Source organism: Betta splendens, chromosome 4 (genome assembly GCF_900634795.4).
Source record: "Betta splendens chromosome 4, fBetSpl5.4, whole genome shotgun sequence".
Lineage (NCBI taxonomy): Eukaryota > Metazoa > Chordata > Actinopteri > Anabantiformes > Osphronemidae > Betta > Betta splendens.
In genome coordinates this window covers 6,079,784-6,102,351 of record NC_040884.2, presented here as the reverse complement: position 1 = coordinate 6,102,351, position 22,568 = coordinate 6,079,784, and the positions used below count along the sequence as shown (strand labels likewise).

The window sequence follows — 22,568 nt, the reverse complement described above, 5'->3', positions numbered from 1 at the left end:
TGTTTTCTCACATTTAGTTAAATGTGCAAAAGTCTAAATGTAAATGTAAATGTTAAATGTAAAATGTTAAATGTAAATGTTAAATGCTAAATGTTAAATGTTAAATGTAAATGTAAATGTAAATGTAAATGTAAATGTAAATGTAAATTTAAATATAAATGTTAAATATAAATGTTAAATATAAATGTTAAATGATCGAACTGAATATCTAAGTAGACTCCACCCCCTATGATCCTAGATCAGTGACGTGGACTCAAACACCTCAAACAGTACGCATAGCTCCGCCCACATCTGACTCTGGACTCTGGACGACAATACTGGAGAGAAACCTGAAGTCGAAGCCATCATGGCCGCCAGCTCCGACTCCCTCCCGTTAGCAGAGATTGAACGGGCTGTAACGGCAGGTGTGCGGGATGAGGCTCCACTTCAAACTGCTGTTCTGTCATAAACACCATTAATGGGGAGTTAAGTAGGTTTGAATAGAATATTTCTGTGACGCCGGTGGAGAATTAGTTAGCTAACTTTACTAGCTAGCCGAAGTTACGTCCAAATAAAAACAAAACTTTCCAGGTCAGATGTGGGCGGGGTTTGCGCGCACTGTTGGAGGTGTTTGAGTTCGCGTCTCTGATCTGAGACCAGCGCTGTTTGAGGGTAGGGGTGGAATCTACTTGCACAATCATGAATATTCAGTCTTACACTCGGCGATCATTTAACATTTACATTTAAGATTTACATTTTACATTTAACTCTTACATTTAACATTTACATTTAACATTCAACATTTAACATTTACATTTAGACTTTTGCACATTTACCTAAATGTGAGAAAACATGTTGTGTCATTTAGTTAAATGTGAGAAAACTAGTTATAGGTGCTCCTTTTACATTCGCACCCCATACACTGAACGTTTAAATAATGTTTATTCATAATGAAAACTACACACAAAAGTCTAGGTTGTGCATATTTGTTCTATACTTACTGTATGTTTTAGTTTTTGAATACATTTCACACATTATACTGTAGTGTACAGCTGACAAACAAATATATACTGTAGGTAACTAGTGAGCTTCTAGTGAGTATACTTCTAAACACAAAGCATTAACATACATGTACATACTTTGACCCAACTGAGTAGTTTGAGTATAGACTTTAGGCCTTTTTTAAGTATGAGGAATCACTATTCTAATCAGAAAACTCCCTTGGGTTTAGTTTTGCCAGGGTTTATTAAAGGGTTTATCTTTTTTTTAGACAAGGGTGAAGGTTAAGCAGTGTGAAGCCACACTGGATAAGTACCTTGAGTCAGAAAGGAAGGATGTGAAGCGTGACTTCTGGACAGGCAGGCGGCCAACAGTCGCCTCCAGCCCAGTGTAAAACATATCCGCTCCCTGGACGCTCATCAAGCAGCCCATTAACGCGGCTCGAAGCTGCAGCTGCATTGTTTGTTACTCTTCTTCATCACAAGACGTCCATCCTCATTATTAAACTGTGATAGGCACATTCCAATGTATGGTACGTCTGAGTGGTCAGCATGCGGGGCGAAATAAAGTGTTTTTACTGTTTTTATGCAAAAACTGGTTGTACTGTAAAATATCACAAATGTCAACACACATAAAGTGGTCAGTTCTTAGTTAATAGAATACTTTTTATATTCTTACAGAGTAAGTTGTGTTGGAAAAGCAACTGAAGTGTTTTCTGTGGAATCCACAACATTATCCATCACAGTAACAGTTGCCTGAGAAGGAAAGTGAAGCTTAACAAGAAGATAACTTACAATAACACACAACTGTGTGGAGACATTACAGAGCTCAACATCGTCTCCACGACTGAAACAGAAGCCTTCCAATGTAAACACAGGATTAGCTGATGTGCCTCACTTAGTTACTGTAAATGCAGCATGACTACATGCAGTACTAATGGAGTGTGCATGAACTAGTGCATGTCCCCTCGAAGTCTCTGCTTCTGAGCAGAGAGCGGTAGCGCCACATTACTGGGCAGTGGATGAGCGTCCAGGGAGCGGATGCGCCGCACGCCGCCGGGCTGCAGGCGCCGGCGTTTCTAGAAGTGACAGTCACATCCTTCCTTTCGGACCCAAGGCACCTGACACTAGACACTTTCCCAACACCACTTCACTTCCTCCCATTCACCCACGAAGGAGACTGACTTTCTAATTGACAGAATGTAATTATTTTATTCTGCTTTTATTAATTATACAAAACACATAATGAGCTTAAAAGCCACAAAGACTGGAATGAAATGAGTTATTTTGCACAATAAGTCCTTTTACGTATCTAGGAGACATTCATACATTTGCACTATGTCTTCACACTAATGATTAAAATAATCATCTAAACACCTATTACATCTCCATGACGGCATTCTTGACTGTTAGTAGAAGGAAAGGGGAAAGTTTCCAGGCAGGATGGATACGTAGTGAAAGGAGGGCGGTGGGAATTTCCAAAGAACGGCCCCGTTGTGATGAAAAAGCGGTGGGTTTCCAGGAAAGCTGGAGCTGCGAGCATAAAAGCAGGCTCCTCGGCGCTTACGCTCACAATCCTCTCATCCCTACAGCAGCTGTGAGACTGAAGGAAACCTACGGCTTTAAAATGGTGAGTGCGCAGGGACCACGCTACAGACAGTAACTAACTTGCTTTGGGTCAGTCTATCTAAAGTATGAATATGTTTTATTTCATCTCTTCTGTGCAGGTGTTCAGCTTTGGAGTTTTTGGGAGAACAAGCCTCAGCATCACTCTCCTTTGCTCAAGTACGTACATCTAATCGGCTCTTAAACCTTTTATCACCATATTATGATTTGTTTTAATCATCCCCTTAATCTGCCCTCAGTGCTGTTCATGTGGACTAGTGTGGAGGGATGGTCCTACTTCTACTCAAACAACACCATGACTTGGGAACAAGCCCGACGCTGGTGCAGGAACTCCTACACAGACATGGTGGCCATTCAGAACCAGGACGAGATCAAGCATCTCAACAGCTGGTTGCCCCAAAAAAACGGGTACTACTGGATCGGCATTCGCAAGGTCAACGACGTCTGGACCTGGGTGGGCACCAACAAGGCTCTGACGAAGGAAGCAACCAACTGGGCGGCCGGTGAGCCGAACAACGCGAAGAACCAGGGGGGGCGTGAGGACTGCGTGGAGATGTACATCAAGAGGGATAAGGAGGCGGGCAAGTGGAACGATGAGAGATGCTCCAATAGGAAGACGGCTCTGTGCTACGCAGGTGAGCCCGTTTGACTGGACCCTGATGCCGATGTCGTAACCCTTTCAAATTGTTATAAAACAATGGCATTAAATCAAGGAACTCTTTCTTTCAAGCTGCCTGTAAGAGCGATTCGTGCCTGCATGGAGAATGCGTGGAAACCATCAACAGCCACAGGTGCCAGTGCCTCGACGGCTTCTACGGAGAGAAGTGTGAGAAAGGTAAAGAGACGCACACACGAGGACGTTCACGTGGATTTAATGTGCGTGAGACGGCGTTTAATGACGACTTTTCCCTTTGGTGGCAGTTGTTACGTGTGAAAAGGAAGAGGTGACCGTTCCAGACAAGGGGAGCGTGAACTGCACGCACCCGTTCGGGGATTTCTCCTACAACTCCTCGTGCCAGTACTCGTGTGAGACGGGCTACGAGCTCAGCTCCAGCCGGGCCCTGAGCTGCACCGGCTCGGCCGCGTGGTCCGAGCCGGTGCCCACGTGTGGACGTGAGTGGACGCATTTCACACAGCGGCCAAAGCACATGCTGTTGTCTTATCAGGGTTTATTATGTGAAATACGAGTGTGATGTAATCTGTTTGGATGGTCCTGTCGTCCACAGTGGTCCAGTGTCCACAGCTGTCGCAGCCAGAACACGGAGCCGTGAGCTGCTCTGATCCTCTGGGACCGTCCAGCTTTGGGTCCAGCTGTGAGTTCACCTGTGACCACGGCTACACGATTGCGGGTTCGCTGCCCAGCACTGTGCAGTGTGAAGCAACAGGAAGCTGGAACGGCTCCGAGCCGTTTTGTGTTGGTACGACTTCATATTCATGCTCTAAGCGATCACTAAGTCTGTTACTGATCAGGAAAGAACCTCTTATTGACCCTCTGCTGCTTCTCTGGGTTGCAGCCGTCCGGTGCCCTGCTCTCCAGGACCCGGTGAACGGCGCTGTCACCTGCGGCGCCGACGCCGACGTCGTGTTCACCTACGGGAACACCTGCAGCTTCAGCTGTGAGCCCGGGTTCCGGCTGGTCGGGCCGAGCGCGGCCACGTGCACGGCGGCCACTGAGTGGACGGAGGCGGCGCCGCGCTGTGAAGGTGAGGGCGGACGCCAGCGCAGCGTCCTGTGACCTGGGTCTTTGTAGCAAACACTGAAGGTCGTCTCTGCTTCAGCCATCACGTGCCCGAGGCCGGAGGAGGAGCAGCACCTGGTCGTCCAGTGCAGCGAGTCGCTCCCTGAGCTCCGGCCCAGCGCCGCCTGCAGCTTCAGCTGTGAGCCGGGCTTCGACCTGCAAGGAGCCGCCTCGGCCCGGTGCAACGGGAACGGACAGTGGAGTGAAGCTCCGCCCTCCTGCAGAGGTAGAAGCTCCATGTCTGATAAATCTGAACCTACAGCACTGACTGATTATGACACGAGGTCCCAGCTCTTTTCTCACAGTAACAGTGTACATGTACCATCAGAACCATGTGCAAGATCCGCTCTATTCGCTGGGCGGTCTGGAGCCCGTGACAAAGCCAGTTATTAGAATCAGATCTGTGTTATTATATCACACTTAACATCTACAGATTGTACAAAAATGCATGAATGACATGATGTGACTTTGACCAGTGTTACTGTCATTTTAAATAATCACTTTAAACGAATAGTTTTTGAGTTTTGCAATGATAGAGTGTGATGTAATCTGTTTGGATGGTCCTGTCGTCCACAGTGGTCCAGTGTCCACAGCTGTCACAGCCAGAACACGGAGCCGTGAGCTGCTCCGATCCTCTGGGACCGTCCAGCTTTGGGTCCAGCTGTGAGTTCACCTGTGACCACGGCTACACGATCGCGGGTTCGCTGCCCAGCACTGTGCAGTGTGAAGCAACAGGAAGCTGGAACGGCTCCGAGCCGTTTTGTGTTGGTACGACTTCATATTCATGCTCTAAGCGATCACTAAGTCTGTTACTGATCAGGAAAGAACCTCTTATTGACCCTCTGCTGCTCCTCTGGGTTGCAGCCGTCCGGTGCCCTGCTCTCCAGGACCCGGTGAACGGCGCTGTCACCTGCGGCGCCGACGCCGACGTCGTGTTCACCTACGGGAACACCTGCAGCTTCAGCTGTGAGCCCGGGTTCCGGCTGGTCGGGCCGAGCGCGGCCACGTGCACGGCGGCCACTGAGTGGACGGAGGCGGCGCCGCGCTGTGAAGGTGAGGGCGGACGCCAGCGCAGCGTCCTGTGACCTGGGTCTTTGTAGCAAACACTGAAGGTCGTCTCTGCTTCAGCCATCACGTGCCCGAGGCCGGAGGAGGAGCAGCACCTGGTCGTCCAGTGCAGCGAGTCGCTCCCTGAGCTCCGGCCTAGCGCCGCCTGCAGCTTCAGCTGTGAGCCGGGCTTCGACCTGCAAGGAGCCGCCTCGGCCCGGTGCAACGGGAACGGACAGTGGAGTGAAGCTCCACCCTCCTGCAGAGGTAGAAGCTCCAGTTCTAATAAATCTGGGCCTACAGCATGATCATGTGTAGACAGTTGCTCCCCAGTCTTTTTCTGCTCATCGTCCTGTGGTTCTATACACATAATTAAATGATGCTCCGCTCACACAGCTGTTAGATGTCCGGCGCTCGAGGCTCCTGAAAACGGTGGAATCAACTGCTCGGCCTCGGAGCCAGAATACGGCTCCCAGTGCTCCTTCACGTGCAATCAAGACTACTCGTTAGACGGACACGAGCTGCTGACCTGCGATCGCCACGGCAACTGGACGAGAGAGACCCCCGTCTGCCAAGGTACGGCAATGAACCAGAGACCCAGACCACCGTATTCTGACGGATATGCATATGCATATATTCTGATCTACACTCATGTCCGCAGCCTCTCACATCAGCGCCGTCGTCTCTGCGGTGGCAGCAGGGGGCTCCCTCTTCTCCGCTTTGTCTGTCGCCATGTGGATCCTGAAGCGACTGAGGCAGAAAGCAAACAAGTTTGAGCTGAACAGGTTGGCTTCTTTCCTAAATGACGGGTGCGTCCACTGCATAAAATGTCAGATGAAACCATCTCATTGTCTGTTTCTGGTCTTTTCGTACAGTAACTCTGACATAGAGGCTCCGACAGAGATCTACAAAACCAGCGCCGACAACCTCCTGAGCTTATAGAGACACCTGTATATAACCTACATACTGAAAACACATATGTACAAAGCAAGCAGTCAAATGCTATCAAAAGGTGACATGCTGGTGTCTGGTGGTTTGGAAGGGTTGATGTGTCCAGACACGTGTTTCCTCCCAGTGGGAGTTTAATTTTGAACATAATGTTCAACAGCGAAATAAAAAGCTTTATTTATGTTGCTGTAAAAGTTTTGTATGTTGTTGATGAATTGTCATGGGACTGCAGAACTGTGAATCATTTATTGTCGCATTAGTTTTTATTATTTATGTATTATTTATTGTAATGTTTGGGTTTCTTCTTGTTTAAAGTTATTCCTAATAAAAGCTTTGAACTGTGTTTTGCGTTTTGTTCCGCTTTGTGCATCCCTCTGTATAAATACAGTGGAGTCAAAGGTCACCGAGGTGGCAGGACGGGTGTTTTTTGGTTAGTCCCAGGAGAACCCACAAAGAATAGCCCGCAGACCCCTGGTCTTCCTCCGTCGCCCCCCGCTGGGGGTCAGCGAGGGAGGATGGGGCATTCTGCCAGTTCCAACCCCTTTAACAGATGATTAACAGGTGATTGTTTCAGTCTTCTTCTGTGTCAGCAGATACACGACTGGTGTCTCACATCAGACTAAAGGAAAAGGAGGCAAAGGTGATGAAAATGCCCCTCCATCAGCAGCAAAAGTCCTTGTGTGGAGTCACTTCCCTTACAGTAGTTGGTTTAAATGGACGGACTGTTATTTTTCCCTCATGCAGGGTTGAATAAACTGCCCATAATTCCCAGCTTTACCAGAAACAAGTTGCATTTCCTGAAACGTCATAAATCATAACGTCCAGCATTAGGCCCATCATTCATCACATACATTAACTTTGTACTGTAAACATCCAGGTATTCTATGATAATGTTGGACTGAATAGGCTGAGACAAATATAAAACCTCTACAGCTGCAGTGAAGCTTAGAACCTACTGAACCGCTGCCCTGCGCTCCATGAAACAGCCTTTACCTTAAGTTAAGGCTTTAAACAGTCTTTATTCGTCTTCACAGACTCGTTGAAAATGACATGGACGCTTCTATTCATCCTTGGTGAGTATTCGTTTCATTACTACGGCATTTCTGAGTAGACACAGTTCACTGTGAGCAGGACTTCACTCTTTCCAAACCTTGATCAGGGAGCTCCTTGACTGGGTTCACCTTCAGCTGGACGTATCATCATATGTCAAACACCATGAACTGGACTCAGGCCCGGCACCAGTGCCAGGCCCGTTTCACAGACCTGGTGGTGATCCAAAGCCAGGAGGAGAACGACTATTTGGTCTCCGTGCTGCCGAACAGAACCTCCAGTCCGTACTATTGGATCGGAATCACCAAGACCCACACGAAGGAGCCGTGGCGGTGGGTCGGGAACAACAGCACGTGGATCGGCGAGCGCTCGTGGGCGGCGAACGAGCCCAACAACAACCACACCACGGAGTTCTGCGTGGAGATCTACGTCAACCACGGCAAGAACAGAGGGAAGTGGAACGACGAGAAATGCAGCAATAAAAAGTATCCTGTTTGTTACAGAGGTATGGGAACGCGAGCAAGAAGTCATTCACAGCTTTGGAAGGTCAGATTCAAACTATTCCCCTTTTCCCTCAAAGCCCAGTGTAACGAAAGCGTATGCGACAGAGGGCGGTGCCGGGAGACGATAGGAGGCACGGCCTGCGTGTGTGAGCCCGGCTTCATGGGACACAGGTGCCAGACAGGTCAGCACTTACACAAGCTGGTACACTACTAATAATGTTGATCAGAGCAGTCTGAGCAGCTTTGGTTTGTTATATGACATGATGTGGCAGAGAACGATACCAGGGGAACCAACGACAGCGTATCCTGCACGTCTGAGCCTGGAGTCAAGGCCGACGGAGGCCAGACAGGTAAGTGGAGGCTTTACTGAAAAAAAACTCTATTACGGAGGTATGAATGCACATACATGTATGTTTGCACACCACTCACTGTGAATAACTCAGTTTAGTGAATCTGTAGCCTGAATGTTGTCAAATCAGCACAAGTAACGATCAGAGGTGCTTTTTCTCCATTAGAGGCTTTTTGCCGCTCCCAGACAATTACAGCTTATGTAACAGCACGCTGCGACAGTCAGCGAGTTTAAATGCGGCCCGTCGACGCTGCACGTTGACGGCCAGGCTCTAGTTTAAGGTGGCTCATCGCTCCTGGAGAGTCGCCTCGGCGTCGTCCTCTGACCCCGTCGCAGCTTCACATTGTCTGACGGCTTTTGAGGGGGCGCCCCCCCCCGGCCCACATCTGCTTCCCCTCTTTCCTGAAGATCCCATTTAAAGCTTCTTCCGAACGCCCGCGTCAGCATGTGTCTGCTGAGAAATGGCGCCGCGTGGTGAGATGTTACATAAGCAGCTACCCGGTGCCCCCCCTTTGTGCCCCCAGCCCCAGAATGCCCCCGGCTGCCCCCCCCCGAGAACGGATCCCTCCGCTGCTCAGGAGGAAACCACACGTTCAACTCCAGCTGCCGCTATGCGTGCGTGGGAGGCTTCCTGCTGATCGGCCCCTCCACCGTCACCTGTGGGAGCACTGGGAGCTGGAGCGGCCCCAGACCTACGTGTGCAAGTAGCTATGGCGTTACAGGTGCAGACACTTACTGTATGAGGAGCTCCGGTGAACTATATTAACTGTCGCTTGTGTTCTCAGGCTACAAACACGCTCTGATGGCCGTGGCTGCCTGTGGGGCCTTCGCCGTCCTCTCCTGCATCTGTTTCTGTTTGATGAAGCACAAAAGAAGTCAGTTTTTTTCCATTAGCCGTCATAAAATGAAAGAGATTCTATTACGAAACGCTCAACTTGTCAATCGTCCTTTCCCACAGGAAAAAAACTTGCCCAAGTCAGGTCAGTGTTGCAACTGGGCGTTGATGGGCTTCACCCGTTTGTTCACGCATGTGAAAACCAACGGTGACAGCACGTTGAGGGTGTGGCTTTAACACCAGTCTGCTTGTGCTTCATAGACAGTACGACGAGGACACGAGTCCGGCCCACGAAGTCCACGAATGAACCGCTGCAGACGCAGTCATGTCCCACTCATATATACTGTAGCGTAGAGCACTGATTAGACATATCAGATACCAGATACATATACAGATATATCGTAGCAACTTGTTATGCATTTTGTTAAATATTGTACATTTTAATCCAACTGGTGTTTGTTTAAGCTCAATAAAACGAAATAAAATTACAGTAAGCGTTCAACATGTTTGCCAGTGTGTGTGTGTGTGTGTGTGTGTGTGTGTGTGTGTGTGTGTGTGTGTGTGTGTGTGTGTGTGTGTCTTCCCGACGAGAGGAAGTTATGGTGAAAGTGAGATTACAAAAGCGGCCACTCACTCGCTGGAGGTCAAATTATTTTTTGTCGGATGTAAAAACCAGAACGAGCGCGACGACGGACGAGGGTGAGACCTGAGGCTTGTTACCGCTCATTCATCCACACATGAATGCAGCCTGTTTATTCACTGTTCTTCCATTTCAGATGTTCCGTGAGTCAGGCCTTGATAGGCCGAGCTTGTATCACAGGATGCTGATAGCTGCACTGCTTGTGTTGGTGCAAGGTGGGTCCACGTGGTCCATTACGGCCCAGCGCTGCGTCCCCCGCGTTGGTCTCATGTCTCATGTGCCTTGTCCCAGACCTGAGCCTCAGCGGAGGAGCACACGCATGGACCTACACCTACAGCACCAGTCCAAACCGCAAATGGGCCGACGCCCGCCAGTGGTGCCGGGACCGCTTCATGGAAATGGTGACCGGCCAGAACCAGGAGGAACTCCACTTTCTCAACAACCTCCTGCCTTTTAATGACAGGTATTACTGGATCGGCGTTCACAAAGTGGCGGGAGCGTGGACCCGGGCAGGAGACGGCACCGCTGTGCCCGACCACGCCCAGAACTGGGCACCGGGGGAGCCGATCAACATAACGGGTCAGGACTGCGTGGAGGTGTACATTAAGCGAGACGAGGACGCGACCAAGTGGAACAACGAGAGATGCCGCAGTAAGAAGGGCGCCGTGTGTTACTCCGGTAAACGCTCTCACCTGCAGTAAGTCTGGACCTGCAGCTTCACCAGCATGGTTTCAGTATCTGTGTGTGTGTGTGTGTGTGTGGGCGCAGCCTCCTGCACCCAGCAGCCCTGCGGACCTCATGGAGACTGCGCGGAGGCCGTAGGGAACTACAGCTGCCGGTGCCGTCCTGGATTCACCGGGTCACGCTGTGACCAGGGTGAGCGGCCGTTCTCGCCTCCCACCGACCACGGCCTCAGCTGGGAGTCGAATAACGTGTTTGTTCTGGTCTCCGCAGCGGTCTCCTGCGACCCGTTGGCGCCTCCAGCACGAGGCTCGTATTCCTGCTCCGATCCCCACGGGTCCAATCGCTTCAGCAGCAGCTGCCGGTTCTCCTGTGACCCGGGCTTCGCGCTGGTGGGCCCGGCCCGGCTGCTGTGCCAAGCCAGTGGCCACTGGAGCCGCCCCGTTCCTGTGTGTCGAGGTCCGGCCCGGTTCTGTCGCAGTAAACACTTGTGATTTCAGACCTGAATGTAAGGAAATGGTGGTTCCCTCGTGTTGTAGCTGAACAGTGTCCTGCTCTGAACGTGACCGTCGGCGCCGGCCGCCTGAACTGCAGCCACCCCGTCGCACCCTACGGCTACAACTCCAGCTGTGAGCTCCGCTGCCACGACGGCTACGAGCTGGTCGGGCAGCGCCGGGTCGTCTGCGGCCCCGCGGGCCGGTGGACGGCCGGCGTCCCAGCATGCACCAGTAAGGCGACGGCCGCGACCTTTGAACGGCAATCGATGCTTTCATCATCAGTTTGACTTTAATATTGAAGTGCGTGAATATGATTTGTGAGTTATTCTCACGCTCCTCATGACTTTATGCAGTACTTGAGTGCTGTGGCCAGGTTAATTGCCTCTGATTATTATTACACCCTGTCCAGACTAGGCAGCGGATCGGACCCGGGTCACACCCGTTATCGCTCTGCTTCACACCTAATTATGTCTGCACTGGGCAAACACTGTGATCCGATGTTGGCAGGTGCTTTTTCCCGTTGGATCTAAAATATGTCAGCGTGGCTATTCACACCATCATCAAAGCACATAGTTCACACTGACAGATCCCACACGGATGCATTGACTGGACTTTGACCGATTCATATCTGTCCACAGTTAAAAAGTGCCCCCCCGCCCCGTCCGTTTTCTTTGCTGTTCCGGGCTTTGTGCCGTGTGTGGACTCTGTGGAGCCTCTCTCCTGTGGTTTGCAGTGTGGCCTCGTGTGCAGAGAGCGCTGCTACCTGAACCGAGGCTCAGTGCAGCGGACCTGCAGCTGCAGCAGCCGTGCAGGCGCATCGCCGTGCGCTCTGACTAACAGTGTGTCTCCCTCCCAGCGGTGCGGTGCGCGGCGCTGACGGCGCCGCCCTCGGCCTCGATGCGGTGCCAGCATCCTCTGGGGACCAACAGCTACGGCTCAGCGTGCATTGTGCAGTGTGGGGAAGGGTTTGATCTCATTGGCACAAATGTGACAAAGTGTTCCTCAGGAGGCGGCTGGAGTCACGCGCTTCCTGTCTGTCAGCGTAAGAACGCAGATAAATGAGCAATGAACAACACTGGGAGTAATAATCCCAGCATTTTGCTGCCAGGGCTCCGTTTTATCTTCTGACCCACATGTTGCTGCTTTTCCTCCCTCATTCTCGTCCTCCTCCAGCTAGGAGATGTCCGGCCCTGAACTCTTCCGCCCACGGCTCCTTGCGCTGCTCGCATCCTCGCGGCCTCTTCAGTTTCGGGTCCCTGTGCTCGTCTCGGTGTGAGGATGGTTTTCAACCCGACGGGACCGTCACCACAGAGTGCACGTCCCTGGGCACGTGGAGCGCAGACGTGCCTCGCTGCTTGGGTGGATAAATAAAAATGAAAGGCTCATAATGCTGTTTAGAAGCTAGTGCACACGCTCACATTGTGGTGCCTTTACTTCCTCCAGCCAGAAGATGCCCCTCTATCAGCTCTGCCTCCCATGGGTCCACAGTCTGTTCCAACCCTCATGCAGAGTTCAGCTTCGGTTCTCGGTGCACATCAGGATGTGATGAGGGTTTCGTGCTAAATGGGACAGCGGACACTGAATGCACCTCCTCGGGCATGTGGAGTCAGGAAATCCCCCCCTGCCTGGGTAATGAATCAGTGTTCCCTCCTGCTGCGTGCCGTCTAATTGTGATTCTTTCACTTGGGAAGCAGGGAATAGGTCTCTGTGTTTGACTTTGAGGTTCGTTGAGACTGTTTTCTCAACAGCACACGTGTGCCCCCTACTGGTGGCGCCGGAACACGGCAGGATCAACTGCAGCCATCCACACTCCCCTTTCAGCTTTGGCTCCCGCTGTGGCTTCAGATGCAATGGGGGGTTCTCACTGGGAGGACCTCCTGCTGTGACGTGCACCAGCTCAGGCCTCTGGAGCCGGGACGCACCCACCTGCCAGCGTGCGTGCACAGGTTCACAGCTTTTATTCGAATCCGCTGTTCAACTCTGTGTAACGGCTTCTGCGTCCGCTCTCCTCAGCGGTGCGGTGTGAGCCCATCGCTGCCTCGTCGTCACTCCTGTCTGCAAACTGCTCCCACCCCCTGGGCAGCTTCAGCTTCGGCTCCCGGTGCTCCTTCACCTGTGAGGACGGGGTCTCGCTGAACGGCACAGTGCTGCTCTGCACCTCCAGCGGGCGGTGGAATGGCAGTCGGCCCACCTGCACGGGTAAATAGGCGTCCGTGACCCAACGCCATCATCATATTCACTGAGCATTGCGTCAGTTTGTGTGTTTGTTTGTGCGTCAGCGGGGCCGGTGGGAGCTGCCGCGCTGCTGTATACTGGTGCTGGTGCAGCCTCTGGTGTCATCCCACTCATCCTGATGGGCCTGGCCTTGTCAATTTTCATACGACGTCGAAGAAAAGGTGAGAGCTGCTGTAATAATGTAGCAGTTGTTTCACTTTATGAGTTACTAATTTATTATTTATTATAGTTATTGAGTGTTGGAGGTTTAGTGCAGTGATTTATGTTGTACTGTAGGGTGGTTGTCATTTTTAAGCATTTTAAATAATTAATATTATTATACATATTTATCACATAATATATATAATATACATAATATATCATATTATACATGGAACACCCAAATGTTCTGATCATTTCAGGAAACAAGATCATATCCGACGTGCCAGTGTGGGATGCCAATGAGAACCCAGCGTTTGAGTTTTGATTGTTTTAGATAAAGCTTTGCTGCAAACCCCCGTAAATATTACAGATTTGACTTTATTGCTCAGTTTTCTGGCGGAACTTTCTCAACCCAGAAATCACACCTTGCAATAAATGCATATTAACTTGTCAATAAACTGAGAACTATTCTTGGATTCTCATTTGTTTTATTTCAATTTTCTTATAAATTGTGGCCATGCTGGTCAGTATAGGCCGACCCTGTCCTGCTCTGCTTCCATGCATGCCGCCTCCTCTAAAGTCACTATAGACCGACACGTGACCAAACCCTCTAACGCTGCCAAACTGCCACAAAGTGTCACTTTAGCACATTTAGTGACCAGAAAGCTCCTGTCAGCGAGTGGTGAGTGGTGATCTATTATCGGTTCCGCCTCACGGTGTCACACTGGGCACGGATCCAACGCTGAGGAGCATCCTCCTGCACCCACAGGATCCACGGTATATTTTTAAACTCACATGATGCACGATGTATGTTTTTATACGTATATAATTATATATTAGAGACAAGCTTGCACATGTGAATGCATATTAAATGTGCAGAATCTTCCCTGTCTCTGCCCAATAATGCGACTTTAAACAACGGCGTCTGATCAGCGGCGCTCGTGCATCTGTCTCGGCGCTGCAGCAGCGTGAAGCCAATTATAGCGGTTACGAGACAGAGGGCTTGTGGCCTATGGCTGGCGTGAAGGCTGCAATAAATTACCCCGGTGCTGACAGGAAACTGTTTGGCCAGCATCAGAATAATAATGAGGTTATTGCTGCCCGCTGCGAGCGTATGATCACAGTTTGATTATTTTTCTCATCCCACCCGCTGCTGCTGGCAGTCGCACGCACCCGCCAACCGTGCGGAGGCTCACACACAAGCAGGGGAAGGGCCCCGCAGGCGGCCATCTTGGCTCCTCGCCCCCGATATTTAGGTCTGGCTTTTCTCCCTTCGTCCTGCGCATTGTACTTCGAAGCGCACAAGGAGGCCCATTATGGTGCTTTAGTGCCTACAACAAAGAGTGTTGTTCCTGCGGACACGAGCGCACGTTCACTTGCCAGCAGACACCTAGAGTAGATACAGAGTCAGATAGACTCAGAGTGAGCTCTGCTGCACTCGTCTGCAGCTCTGTCTGGCAGCAGCGTGCGCCGGTGACAGACGCTTAGATTGTTCCTGACCATTGACTTGCGCGCCTTTCTCTGCGCGGTCTGATTTCATAGTGGGGAATACGAGCTGGGTCTGGGAGAGGGTTCATGTCTGGGGCAAGGAGATACTCCATACAGCGGGGCTTCATATCTGCATGTCACCCTCAGCATTCTCCCCTGACACCGCTTTCAGACCCTCTGTTGTCTGGAGCCCCCTCCTTGGTTTTTCAGCCCACCTTCCCGGGTTTGGCGCATTCCAGCTGGGCACGGCGCCTGGGTGGTCTCCCTTCCACTGGCTGTTTGAGCGGAGGAAGGAAAAGGCAGAAAAATGCAGCGAGGGCCTTCTGACGGCGAGCAGCACAATGTGAGCGTTGATGATGGCGGCGGGGATGTGACGCTTACCTGCCGCTGACCCATGCTGCTGTCACAGCGCCGGAGTGGACTATCTGACAATCCACCAGAAAGCTAGAGCACGATGACTCACTGACCTGTCACCTAGATTGGACTGATACGTAGCCTACCATGATGGACCGACCCGCCTGTAACGCTCAGAGTACTAACAGACCACTCCTTATGCTGAGTATTAGCATAGCACTCATTATTTATTGATCCTGATTCTGGATGAGCATACACACGTTTGAGAATAAATACAAACAGCTATTTACATCGGTGGATGCAACATTCAAACATAGTGTAGTGGAAGAGGTCCAGCAGCGTCATGCATACCCAGGAAGGAGCCCAGAAGGTAGTGATCGTTTTCACATGGAGGAGCGCATCGCTGTCACAGTGTACCCACGTCCCCGGTGGTTCAGACACGCAGCCCTGCTCCACCTCCGCCCTCAGGAGGTGAAGTAGGAGTCCTGCATGGAGTAGAGGCGGTCGATGGGGGTGAGAACCGACGAGTCCCTCAGCGAGAGGCAGACGCCGTCAGCCCCCAGACAATGCGCTTCTCTGTCCACGTCGTCATAAAGGCCCTTCAAACCTGAAACACACACGGTTGCTCAGCGCACATCACCGAAGGGCTACCTGTTAATGATCGGGGGTGCTGTGACTCTGTGACTTTGACTCAGGCCGGCCCCGGAAACCAGCACATCCCCGTCACAGAGCGACAGCGGCGTTGGCGTCTTTACCATAGGGGTGCATGTGATCCCCTGGCATCTGAGGGGGGGTCAGGCCCTGTCTGAAGGGGTCCGTGTCGTAGTCCTGCTGCTCCAGCGTGGTGAGCCCAACTTGCTGCTGCTGCTGCTGCTGGAGGTGGGAGTAGGAAGACCCCAGATGCTCTAGCTCAGACGTTACACCACAGGGTGGCGCTGTGGGAAACCAGGGGCACAGTTGAGGCTTAGAATGCGGTTGCTGATGTGCTGAGCTGCTGTGCCCTGAGATTTGACCTTCACATCGCTTAGTAGTAATTATTTAGCTCCATTAGCGTTCCTGCGTTTCCTAGGCTGAAACGTCAGACTTGTGAATGGCGTTACTTCAGGGGCAGGATGGTACAGTACCCGCGTGGTGCGACGGGGGGTCACGCTGTTCCTGAGTCTGCTGCTGCTGCTCCTGTTGCTGCTGCTGTCGTCTGGCCAGTTTCTTCATCTGCGAAATGTAAAAGAAAGCTAAGGTACACGCAAGGCCAGCGTAAAGGCAGCCAGGCAAAGAGGGGCTCTTTCAGTGAATGAGGGAAACACACGTGTGAGGAAATATGAGGCTTAATCTACACGGATCTCACTGCGAGATGTCATCGGTTTCCTGTATGAAGAGATAACTAGGCTGATTTTCACTCTGGCATCCAAATACACTGCAGAAAGAGTCCTTTTATTAGTGTGTGTGTGTGTGTGTGTGTGTGTGTGTGTGTGTGTGTGTGTGTGTGTGTGTGTGTGTGTGTGTGTGTGTGTGTGTGTGTGTGTGTGTGTGTGCGCATTACTTTGGCTCTTTGGTTCTGGAACCAGACCTGCACCACCCGGACACTCAGACCAGTTTCTGCTGCCAAGGTCTCCCTTACCTTGGATTAAGGTTCGTGGGGGGAATGAGACAAAGAAAGAAAGGAAGAGTGGAGATAAGGAAATAAAAAAGTAGAGGGGGTCAGCTGAAGGTTAAAAAAGTATCAGACACTTTAACAGACATTCTAAGTAAAGGATGAAACATTTAGGACGACTTAAAACTAAATTTGCTGTTTGTATTTCTGTGTTTATTTTACATTTACCTAGATTCACACGACCACATACAGTATCTACAGCATACTGTATCTCACTCCTACAGTACATGCTTGAATAGAGAAAATCATAAACTTTACATGTGCGCTACCTTTCGACAAGGCTTGGATGAGACTTCGAATGAGGCTTTGAAGGTCCTTCTCTGCTGAGTGGTCAGAATAGTGCGAGGTCTTTTAGGACGCTTGCTCTCCACATCCTCCGGTCTAATCTGTCGGCCTTTCGCTCTCTCTGATTCCACCTCCTGTTCCTCCTCATCATCACTTTTACCTAGTGGAAAAGATGATTGAATAGACGTTGACCTACGAGCCATTCACACAAAGGCTGAGCTGGAAAATGCATGTGTTCCAACTTTTTGCACATCTACCATGAGAGGCCGTGCTTAAAGCCTGTACCTGTGTCGGAGGAGCTGCCGGCCGGGCTCTGGTGATAGTTTTCCCTGTCGCACAGCAAGCGTCCGTCCCTGAGGACGCAGCGGTCGCCGGTCTGCAGGCGGCACGAACAAACGCTGCAGGTGAAGCAGCGCAGGTGGAAGACGGCGGCCCCTGCGCGCATCACCAGCTCCGCGGGGGAGATGGTCTCCGCGCAGCCGCCGCAGCCCACGGCGAAGAGGCTGGAGAGGGAGAGGAGGCGGTGAACGAGACGGACGAGAACCTGGGGACCTCTCACACCTCGGCGGGCGGAGGCTCCACCAGAAAGCGCAGCACGCTCGCTCGACCTGGGGAATGTCGCTGAGTCGAGCTGTCACTCAAGCCCACTCGCCAGCCTGACTTGGCCCCTCCCTCCCCCTCCTCCCCCTCCTCCTCCAGCCCGGACCACTCAGTCACATACCCTCAGCGTGGCGGGTGTGCATCTTAGCGCCTGGCAACCGCGGGCCGGTGGATTTAGCCTCAGAGACTGTTGCCGTGGCTCTGGCAGCCGTGTCCGAGGCTGCGCTCCTGGGGAGGCGGCAGAAAGGCTCTCGGCAGGCCATGGCTCCAGGCAGAGGGGGGGAATCACATATCCCGGTGGGAGAGGCTGAGCAGCCGTTCCCAGGAATTATCCGTGGAATTATCCCTAAGTCTGCTTAACCAGGGGAGCACAAAGGCAGAGCCAGCCCCCAAGCAGCAGGACCATTGTCCGCTGGCCGGCACCGCGGCATTTTGGGTCTGTCACGCAGGATGATGCGTCATCATTCTGGAGCTGGTAATTGTCTCTGGACCTGACTTAGTCACCGGCGCAGTCAGCACAGAGGCATGAGAAAGTGACACCTCCTCACGTTTTTACACACAAACAAGTGCCCGGCATGAATCACTGGCTCACTTATTTTAATCCATAATTCTATTAGAAAACCTTGAAAAAAGTACAAACGTCTAAAATAACAAACCACACTTATTATCAAAAACATACATATCTAACGTTTTCATTTCAACCAGTGATGTAATTGCTCTTCTGATTTCAGCTTCCGTGGCTTAAGATCAGTCAAATAAGGAAGAACCTCAGTTCCGTTCTTACAGTAAGTTGTGAGTACAGACAAACTGACCGCAGGCTGCATTGTTGACAGGAACACAAAAGCTCAGGCTGAACATTAAGCAGACTTCCTGGTTGAGTCGTCTGGAGCTGCAGCATCTTAGGACCGAGCATTGCTGCGTCCTCTAGCTGTTGCTGTGGGGTCGTTAGGGCAGAAGCTCCACGGGGTCATCGGTCCGGCCTGACCTAGTCCAGCCGTCTGTCCCACGGCCTTTAAGGTGGACAACCTGCCGTCTGTGGAATGCGGACTTCTGTGGCGACACAAGACGCAGCTAAATGTTCCCAAAGGAAGCGTGGCGCCGGAAATGCTCGGAGCGTTTGTGGGTTTCTATGGCGCGGCGGAGGTTTAACATCTCAATATGATGTTGATGCCGAATGTCGGAGGAAGTAGAACCTATGGACATTAATGTTGTGAGATCATTTCATGTTTCGAGAATCTCCCGTCCATTATGTGCCTTGCACATTTCATCTCACAAAACCCAGTACCCTTAAGCGGCGTTAATGCAAACGTAGGAGTAGCTCCAGTACTTACGGAGCGGCTCAAGGTGTTTAATATTTCAGAGTTTCCGTTGACGTGGTTGGACCCGAGGTCCTGCCAGGAGAGCGGGAACACTCAGTCACGCTGGATTTAGACACGGCAATTAGTGACAAGATCATTACAGAGCAGAAAGCCTCTGCACGCGGACGCAGCCTCGGCCAGGAGGGTCGAGCAGCAGAACGTGATCGGGTTCACCTGGGCCCCCCGGTGAACAGGCGCCCACGGAGTCCGTGTATCAGGTCCAGATCTGCGAGTCAAGTGCACTGAGCTCATGACCCGTCCGCCGCGAGGTTCACGCTTCCACTGAACCGTTGAGCCAGGGTCGCACAGACATTTAATGACTTACTGAAGATGTTGATGATGCTACATGTTTCCAAAGCCTGTATTTAGAACGGGTTTGGGGCTCCTGAGCACTTTGGCACCAGGCCTCCTGCTAATTGGTCAGGTCAGATATCTCACGGTCGGACGGGCGTCGTCCCATCGCGCGACACACGGGCCGCTGTGAGCGGAGCTTTCCAGATGCCGGGGCCACGTAAGGCCACGGCTCACGGAGCCCACGCCATCTTCACCAGCGCTCCTGAACAGCAAGAGCTGACACAAGGCTCGGCTCTCCCTACAGACTCCGTCCTGTGCTTTAAATTCAGTCCTAAACTTTACCATTCTGCTTATGGCCATGCTAGCGTATTAGCTGACGTTAAATATGGAACAGTTTTTGTTTTCCTGCCTGTTTGAACCAACAGAAGTGCAGCACCATGCGCCTTTCATGGTATGTGGAGTCTTGTCTTGGCTCCTGTGTAGGTGGGAGAAAGAGGGGACGCGGTGGTGGGAAGGTATGAGGGAGGTAAACAATAGAGGATGGGGGGAGATTTGGGGGGGGGCGTGTTGTGGACTAGACCATATGTTGTCCCCAGCTTGCAGTTGCCACACCAGTGAGCCTCATCATTTTAACACATTTGGACAATGTGTCAGTTGAGCCCCACCCCTGCCCGTGTGCCCTGTGTGTGTGTGAAGGTGTGACTGTGTTGTTTGTGTGTGTGTGTGTGTGTGTGTGTGTGTGTGTGTGTGTGTGTGTGTGTGTGTGTGTGTGTGTGTGTGTGTGTGTGTGTGTGTGTGTGGACGAGCGGTGGGGGGTTTGTGTTGTCACATTCCAGCTCTGTGGCCACCCTCTCCTCCCACAGTCACCTTGTTCTCTGACTGCACTGTGCCAAGCCGCCTGGAAGTCAACTCGCGTCCACCTGAGCGCACGCACACGACAACACAAACACGTATGCGACTTCCAAAATTAAAAACGCACTCACACTTCCAGTATGAACGAAATAGGATCAGATAAGAAGTTAAGGAGAAATCACTGGCTTCTCTGTCTCTATCACGCACATTCTTACACAAGGTCACACGAACAATGGTTCTGTTGTAAAATTTGGCTTAATAACACACGTTCATGAACCAGAGGCCAACAAATGGTAAATTATGTAAAACAACACCGTAAAGGTTATAGGAATTTATGCAGAGATGTTCTGTTGTAGTTTTGGTTCTTTTCTAACTAGTACAAGTTTGAATTGCATTTTCAAACTAATTGAATTGAAATCTGAAATTTGATTTACAGTAATTAATATAATTACGTTTTGAAAGAAACAAAATCAGTCGCACTAAAGTTCAAACTGTTGTGTCAGTAAATCTTACAGTATAGGATTGTTATATTACTAAAATCATGCAAACCCTTATGAAGATTTGATTCCTTAGCTCTGCAGGATACGTGTAAATGAATCACTGCGAATGAACTGATTGTGGAGAGTTTTTAATTATCTAGGAAAACAACACACATGCAGTCCTTGAACAGGATTAACACTATTATAGTTTCATTCCATGTTTTAGAATATGATAATGGTTTGCTTGTGTCAAAGCAAAACTGAAAAACAAATACAAAAAAATAATTCCAATTCAAAGAAATAGGAATCAACATGTGTCACAAGATGTGATGATTTTTTTTTTTATTTTAGACTTTGAATGCACTTTTGTGTGTGCTGCAGATGACACGTTGAAGCTAAAGTATAAGAGCCTTAGCAAACTGAAACCCAATTCACAATAATTTGTGTAAATTATAAAAATCTAATAATTTTCTACTAAAATAATTTTGTAAAATATCTACCTGCATTATAAATACTAAATTGAACTCTGGATATTAGTTTAGATTAAGTTATTACATAAATTATACGTTTTTATATATATACTGTATCTATTTTGCAGCTCACCACAGGAGGATTAAGGAATGTAAATGGAAACTGTGATTTGATTTCCTGTAACAAAGACGAGACACAAAGCAGTAACGAAGCGCTGGAGGTGGCCACTTACTCAGCATAGTCCCTCTTGCAGTAAAGTTTGCGGTCCCGCAGAAAGCAGGAGTTCCTGAGCGCGTCCCCGCACGCCGCGCACCGCACACACTCCTCGTGCCAGAGGCCGCCGGTGACTCTGAGCAGGAATCTGTCTCTGATCAGCCGGTGGCATCCGGCACACACTGCGCCCTGATCCATATCTGCAGTGATGGGAAATCCTTTAATTACAGCGTTTTTCCAATCAGCACGGATAAATAGAATCTGATGGAGAGAGTCTATTCATCAAGAATATACGAAAGGAAAGTTAGACATCGATGCTGTTTAATGACAGTATGCGTAAATATGATACAAATTAAAGCTAATAAATGAAGGGTAAAATATAAACAGCGCTCTTTTCCTGTGGAAGTAAGTTTTACGCATCCCACGATCACGCTGATATTGAACTACCGTTATGAAAGACTTGGCTGTAGTTGAGGTTTCCACTAGCATGTATAATGAGTTATTAGAGTTACCTGTACAGCGTGGGATTTCTTGATTGCGGAAAAGTATTTTGGAGATGAACTCTCAGCTCCAGAGCATCTCCGGCAGTGAAACTCCTGCTGAAACGCGCCGCTCCGAGAAAGTTTCTCCTCAGAGCTTCCGACGACCTCGCTCAGTTCAGAGTTATTGACTATTTAGGCTGTCTATCAATTATCCTATTAGGAGTGAACGGGAAGAGGAGAGCGAGAGAGAGCGAGAGAGAGAGAGAGAGAGAGAGAGAGAGAGCGCCTTCCTCCACGTGCAGGTGCAGGTTACCTCTCTCTCCTCCTCCCTCTGACCCTCTCTCCGAGTCTCTCTCTGGCTCCCTCTCTTTCCCCTGTGCTGAATGCCAGTGGACTGGGCTTCCTCAAACGCACGAGAGGATTTCCCCCCATTGGAAATCAATAGACCTGACAGTGTCCGGGAAGGGAAGGGCACGTTAGGAGATCACACTTCGGCAAAGATTCCACACAATTTATATATAGACTCACACAACTGAAAAAAACCTTTTACACACTCTATATATTGGACATACAGTAAAGTACATGATATCGCTTATCATATTCCAGTCCAGTCAACACATTGCCTCATTTCCTTGTGCTGTTTCTTGAGTTTTGGTGATTAAATCAACGTAAAGCGATCTGACATTAACAAATGTATACGTGAGCGCCATCTAGCGGTAAGAGAAAGGAAACATACATAATCTCACATCAACACGCGGCTTCGTGTCAAGCTTG

At 50.3% G+C, this 22,568-nt stretch overlaps 3 protein-coding genes across 3 annotated transcripts; 2 read left to right on the top strand and 1 right to left on the bottom strand.

Annotated features, from left to right (window-relative positions):
• Positions 1-336: 336 nt before the first annotated feature.
• LOC114854789 (uncharacterized) lies at positions 337-13,737 on the top strand. The gene is made up of 33 exons (XM_055508635.1): positions 337-2,607; positions 2,705-2,762; positions 2,843-3,238; positions 3,334-3,438; positions 3,525-3,716; positions 3,830-4,021; positions 4,118-4,306; positions 4,382-4,567; positions 4,918-5,109; positions 5,206-5,394; positions 5,470-5,655; positions 5,785-5,964; positions 6,050-6,173; positions 6,264-6,322; positions 7,496-7,891; positions 7,967-8,071; positions 8,162-8,239; positions 8,763-8,942; positions 9,024-9,113; positions 9,197-9,218; positions 9,335-9,368; positions 9,850-9,928; positions 10,005-10,391; positions 10,482-10,589; positions 10,668-10,853; positions 10,934-11,122; positions 11,748-11,933; positions 12,065-12,250; positions 12,335-12,520; positions 12,640-12,825; positions 12,905-13,090; positions 13,171-13,287; positions 13,528-13,737. The coding sequence occupies exons 1-33, from the start codon at positions 2,368-2,370 to the stop codon at positions 13,590-13,592; spliced, it is 5,454 nt and encodes a 1,817-aa protein (XP_055364610.1). The 5' UTR covers positions 337-2,367; the 3' UTR covers positions 13,593-13,737.
• LOC114854539 (E-selectin-like) lies at positions 6,994-9,563 on the top strand. Its single transcript, XM_055508446.1, has 8 exons — positions 6,994-7,409; positions 7,496-7,891; positions 7,967-8,071; positions 8,162-8,239; positions 8,763-8,942; positions 9,024-9,113; positions 9,197-9,218; positions 9,335-9,563. The coding sequence occupies exons 1-8, from the start codon at positions 7,382-7,384 to the stop codon at positions 9,378-9,380; spliced, it is 945 nt and encodes a 314-aa protein (XP_055364421.1). The 5' UTR covers positions 6,994-7,381; the 3' UTR covers positions 9,381-9,563.
• Positions 13,738-15,330: 1,593 nt separating the features above from the next.
• lmx1a (LIM homeobox transcription factor 1, alpha) lies at positions 15,331-22,520 on the bottom strand. The gene is made up of 8 exons (XM_029147488.3): positions 21,825-22,520; positions 21,332-21,512; positions 17,331-17,548; positions 17,030-17,205; positions 16,650-16,727; positions 16,234-16,321; positions 15,865-16,044; positions 15,331-15,716 (listed from the first exon to the last, which is right to left on the bottom strand). The coding sequence occupies exons 2-8, from the start codon at positions 21,508-21,510 to the stop codon at positions 15,574-15,576; spliced, it is 1,062 nt and encodes a 353-aa protein (XP_029003321.1). The 5' UTR covers positions 21,511-21,512; positions 21,825-22,520; the 3' UTR covers positions 15,331-15,573.
• Positions 22,521-22,568: the final 48 nt, after the last annotated feature.

Excerpts from the sequence above, each read along its gene's own strand:
- LOC114854539 (XM_055508446.1), top strand. The coding sequence starts at position 7,382 with ATGACATGGACGCTTCTATTCATCCTTG. Across the intron at positions 8,072-8,161 it reads GGGACACAGGTGCCAGACAG|AGAACGATACCAGGGGAACC; the intron begins GTCAGCACTTAC and ends ATGATGTGGCAG. Across the intron at positions 9,219-9,334 it reads AAAAAACTTGCCCAAGTCAG|ACAGTACGACGAGGACACGA; the intron begins GTCAGTGTTGCA and ends TGTGCTTCATAG.
- LOC114854789 (XM_055508635.1), top strand. The coding sequence starts at position 2,368 with ATGACGGCATTCTTGACTGTTAGTAGAAGGAAAGGGGAAAGTTTCCAG. Across the intron at positions 5,110-5,205 it reads CTCCGAGCCGTTTTGTGTTG|CCGTCCGGTGCCCTGCTCTC; the intron begins GTACGACTTCAT and ends TCTGGGTTGCAG. Across the intron at positions 9,369-9,849 it reads ACACGAGTCCGGCCCACGAA|ATGTTCCGTGAGTCAGGCCT; the intron begins GTCCACGAATGA and ends CTTCCATTTCAG.
- lmx1a (XM_029147488.3), bottom strand. The coding sequence starts at position 21,510 with ATGGATCAGGGCGCAGTGTGTGCCGGATGCCACCGGCTGATCAGAGAC. Across the intron at positions 16,322-16,649 it reads TCCAGAACCAAAGAGCCAAA|ATGAAGAAACTGGCCAGACG; the intron begins GTAATGCGCACA and ends TACATTTCGCAG. Across the intron at positions 16,045-16,233 it reads CCCCCCGTCGCACCACGCGG|CGCCACCCTGTGGTGTAACG; the intron begins GTACTGTACCAT and ends GGTTTCCCACAG.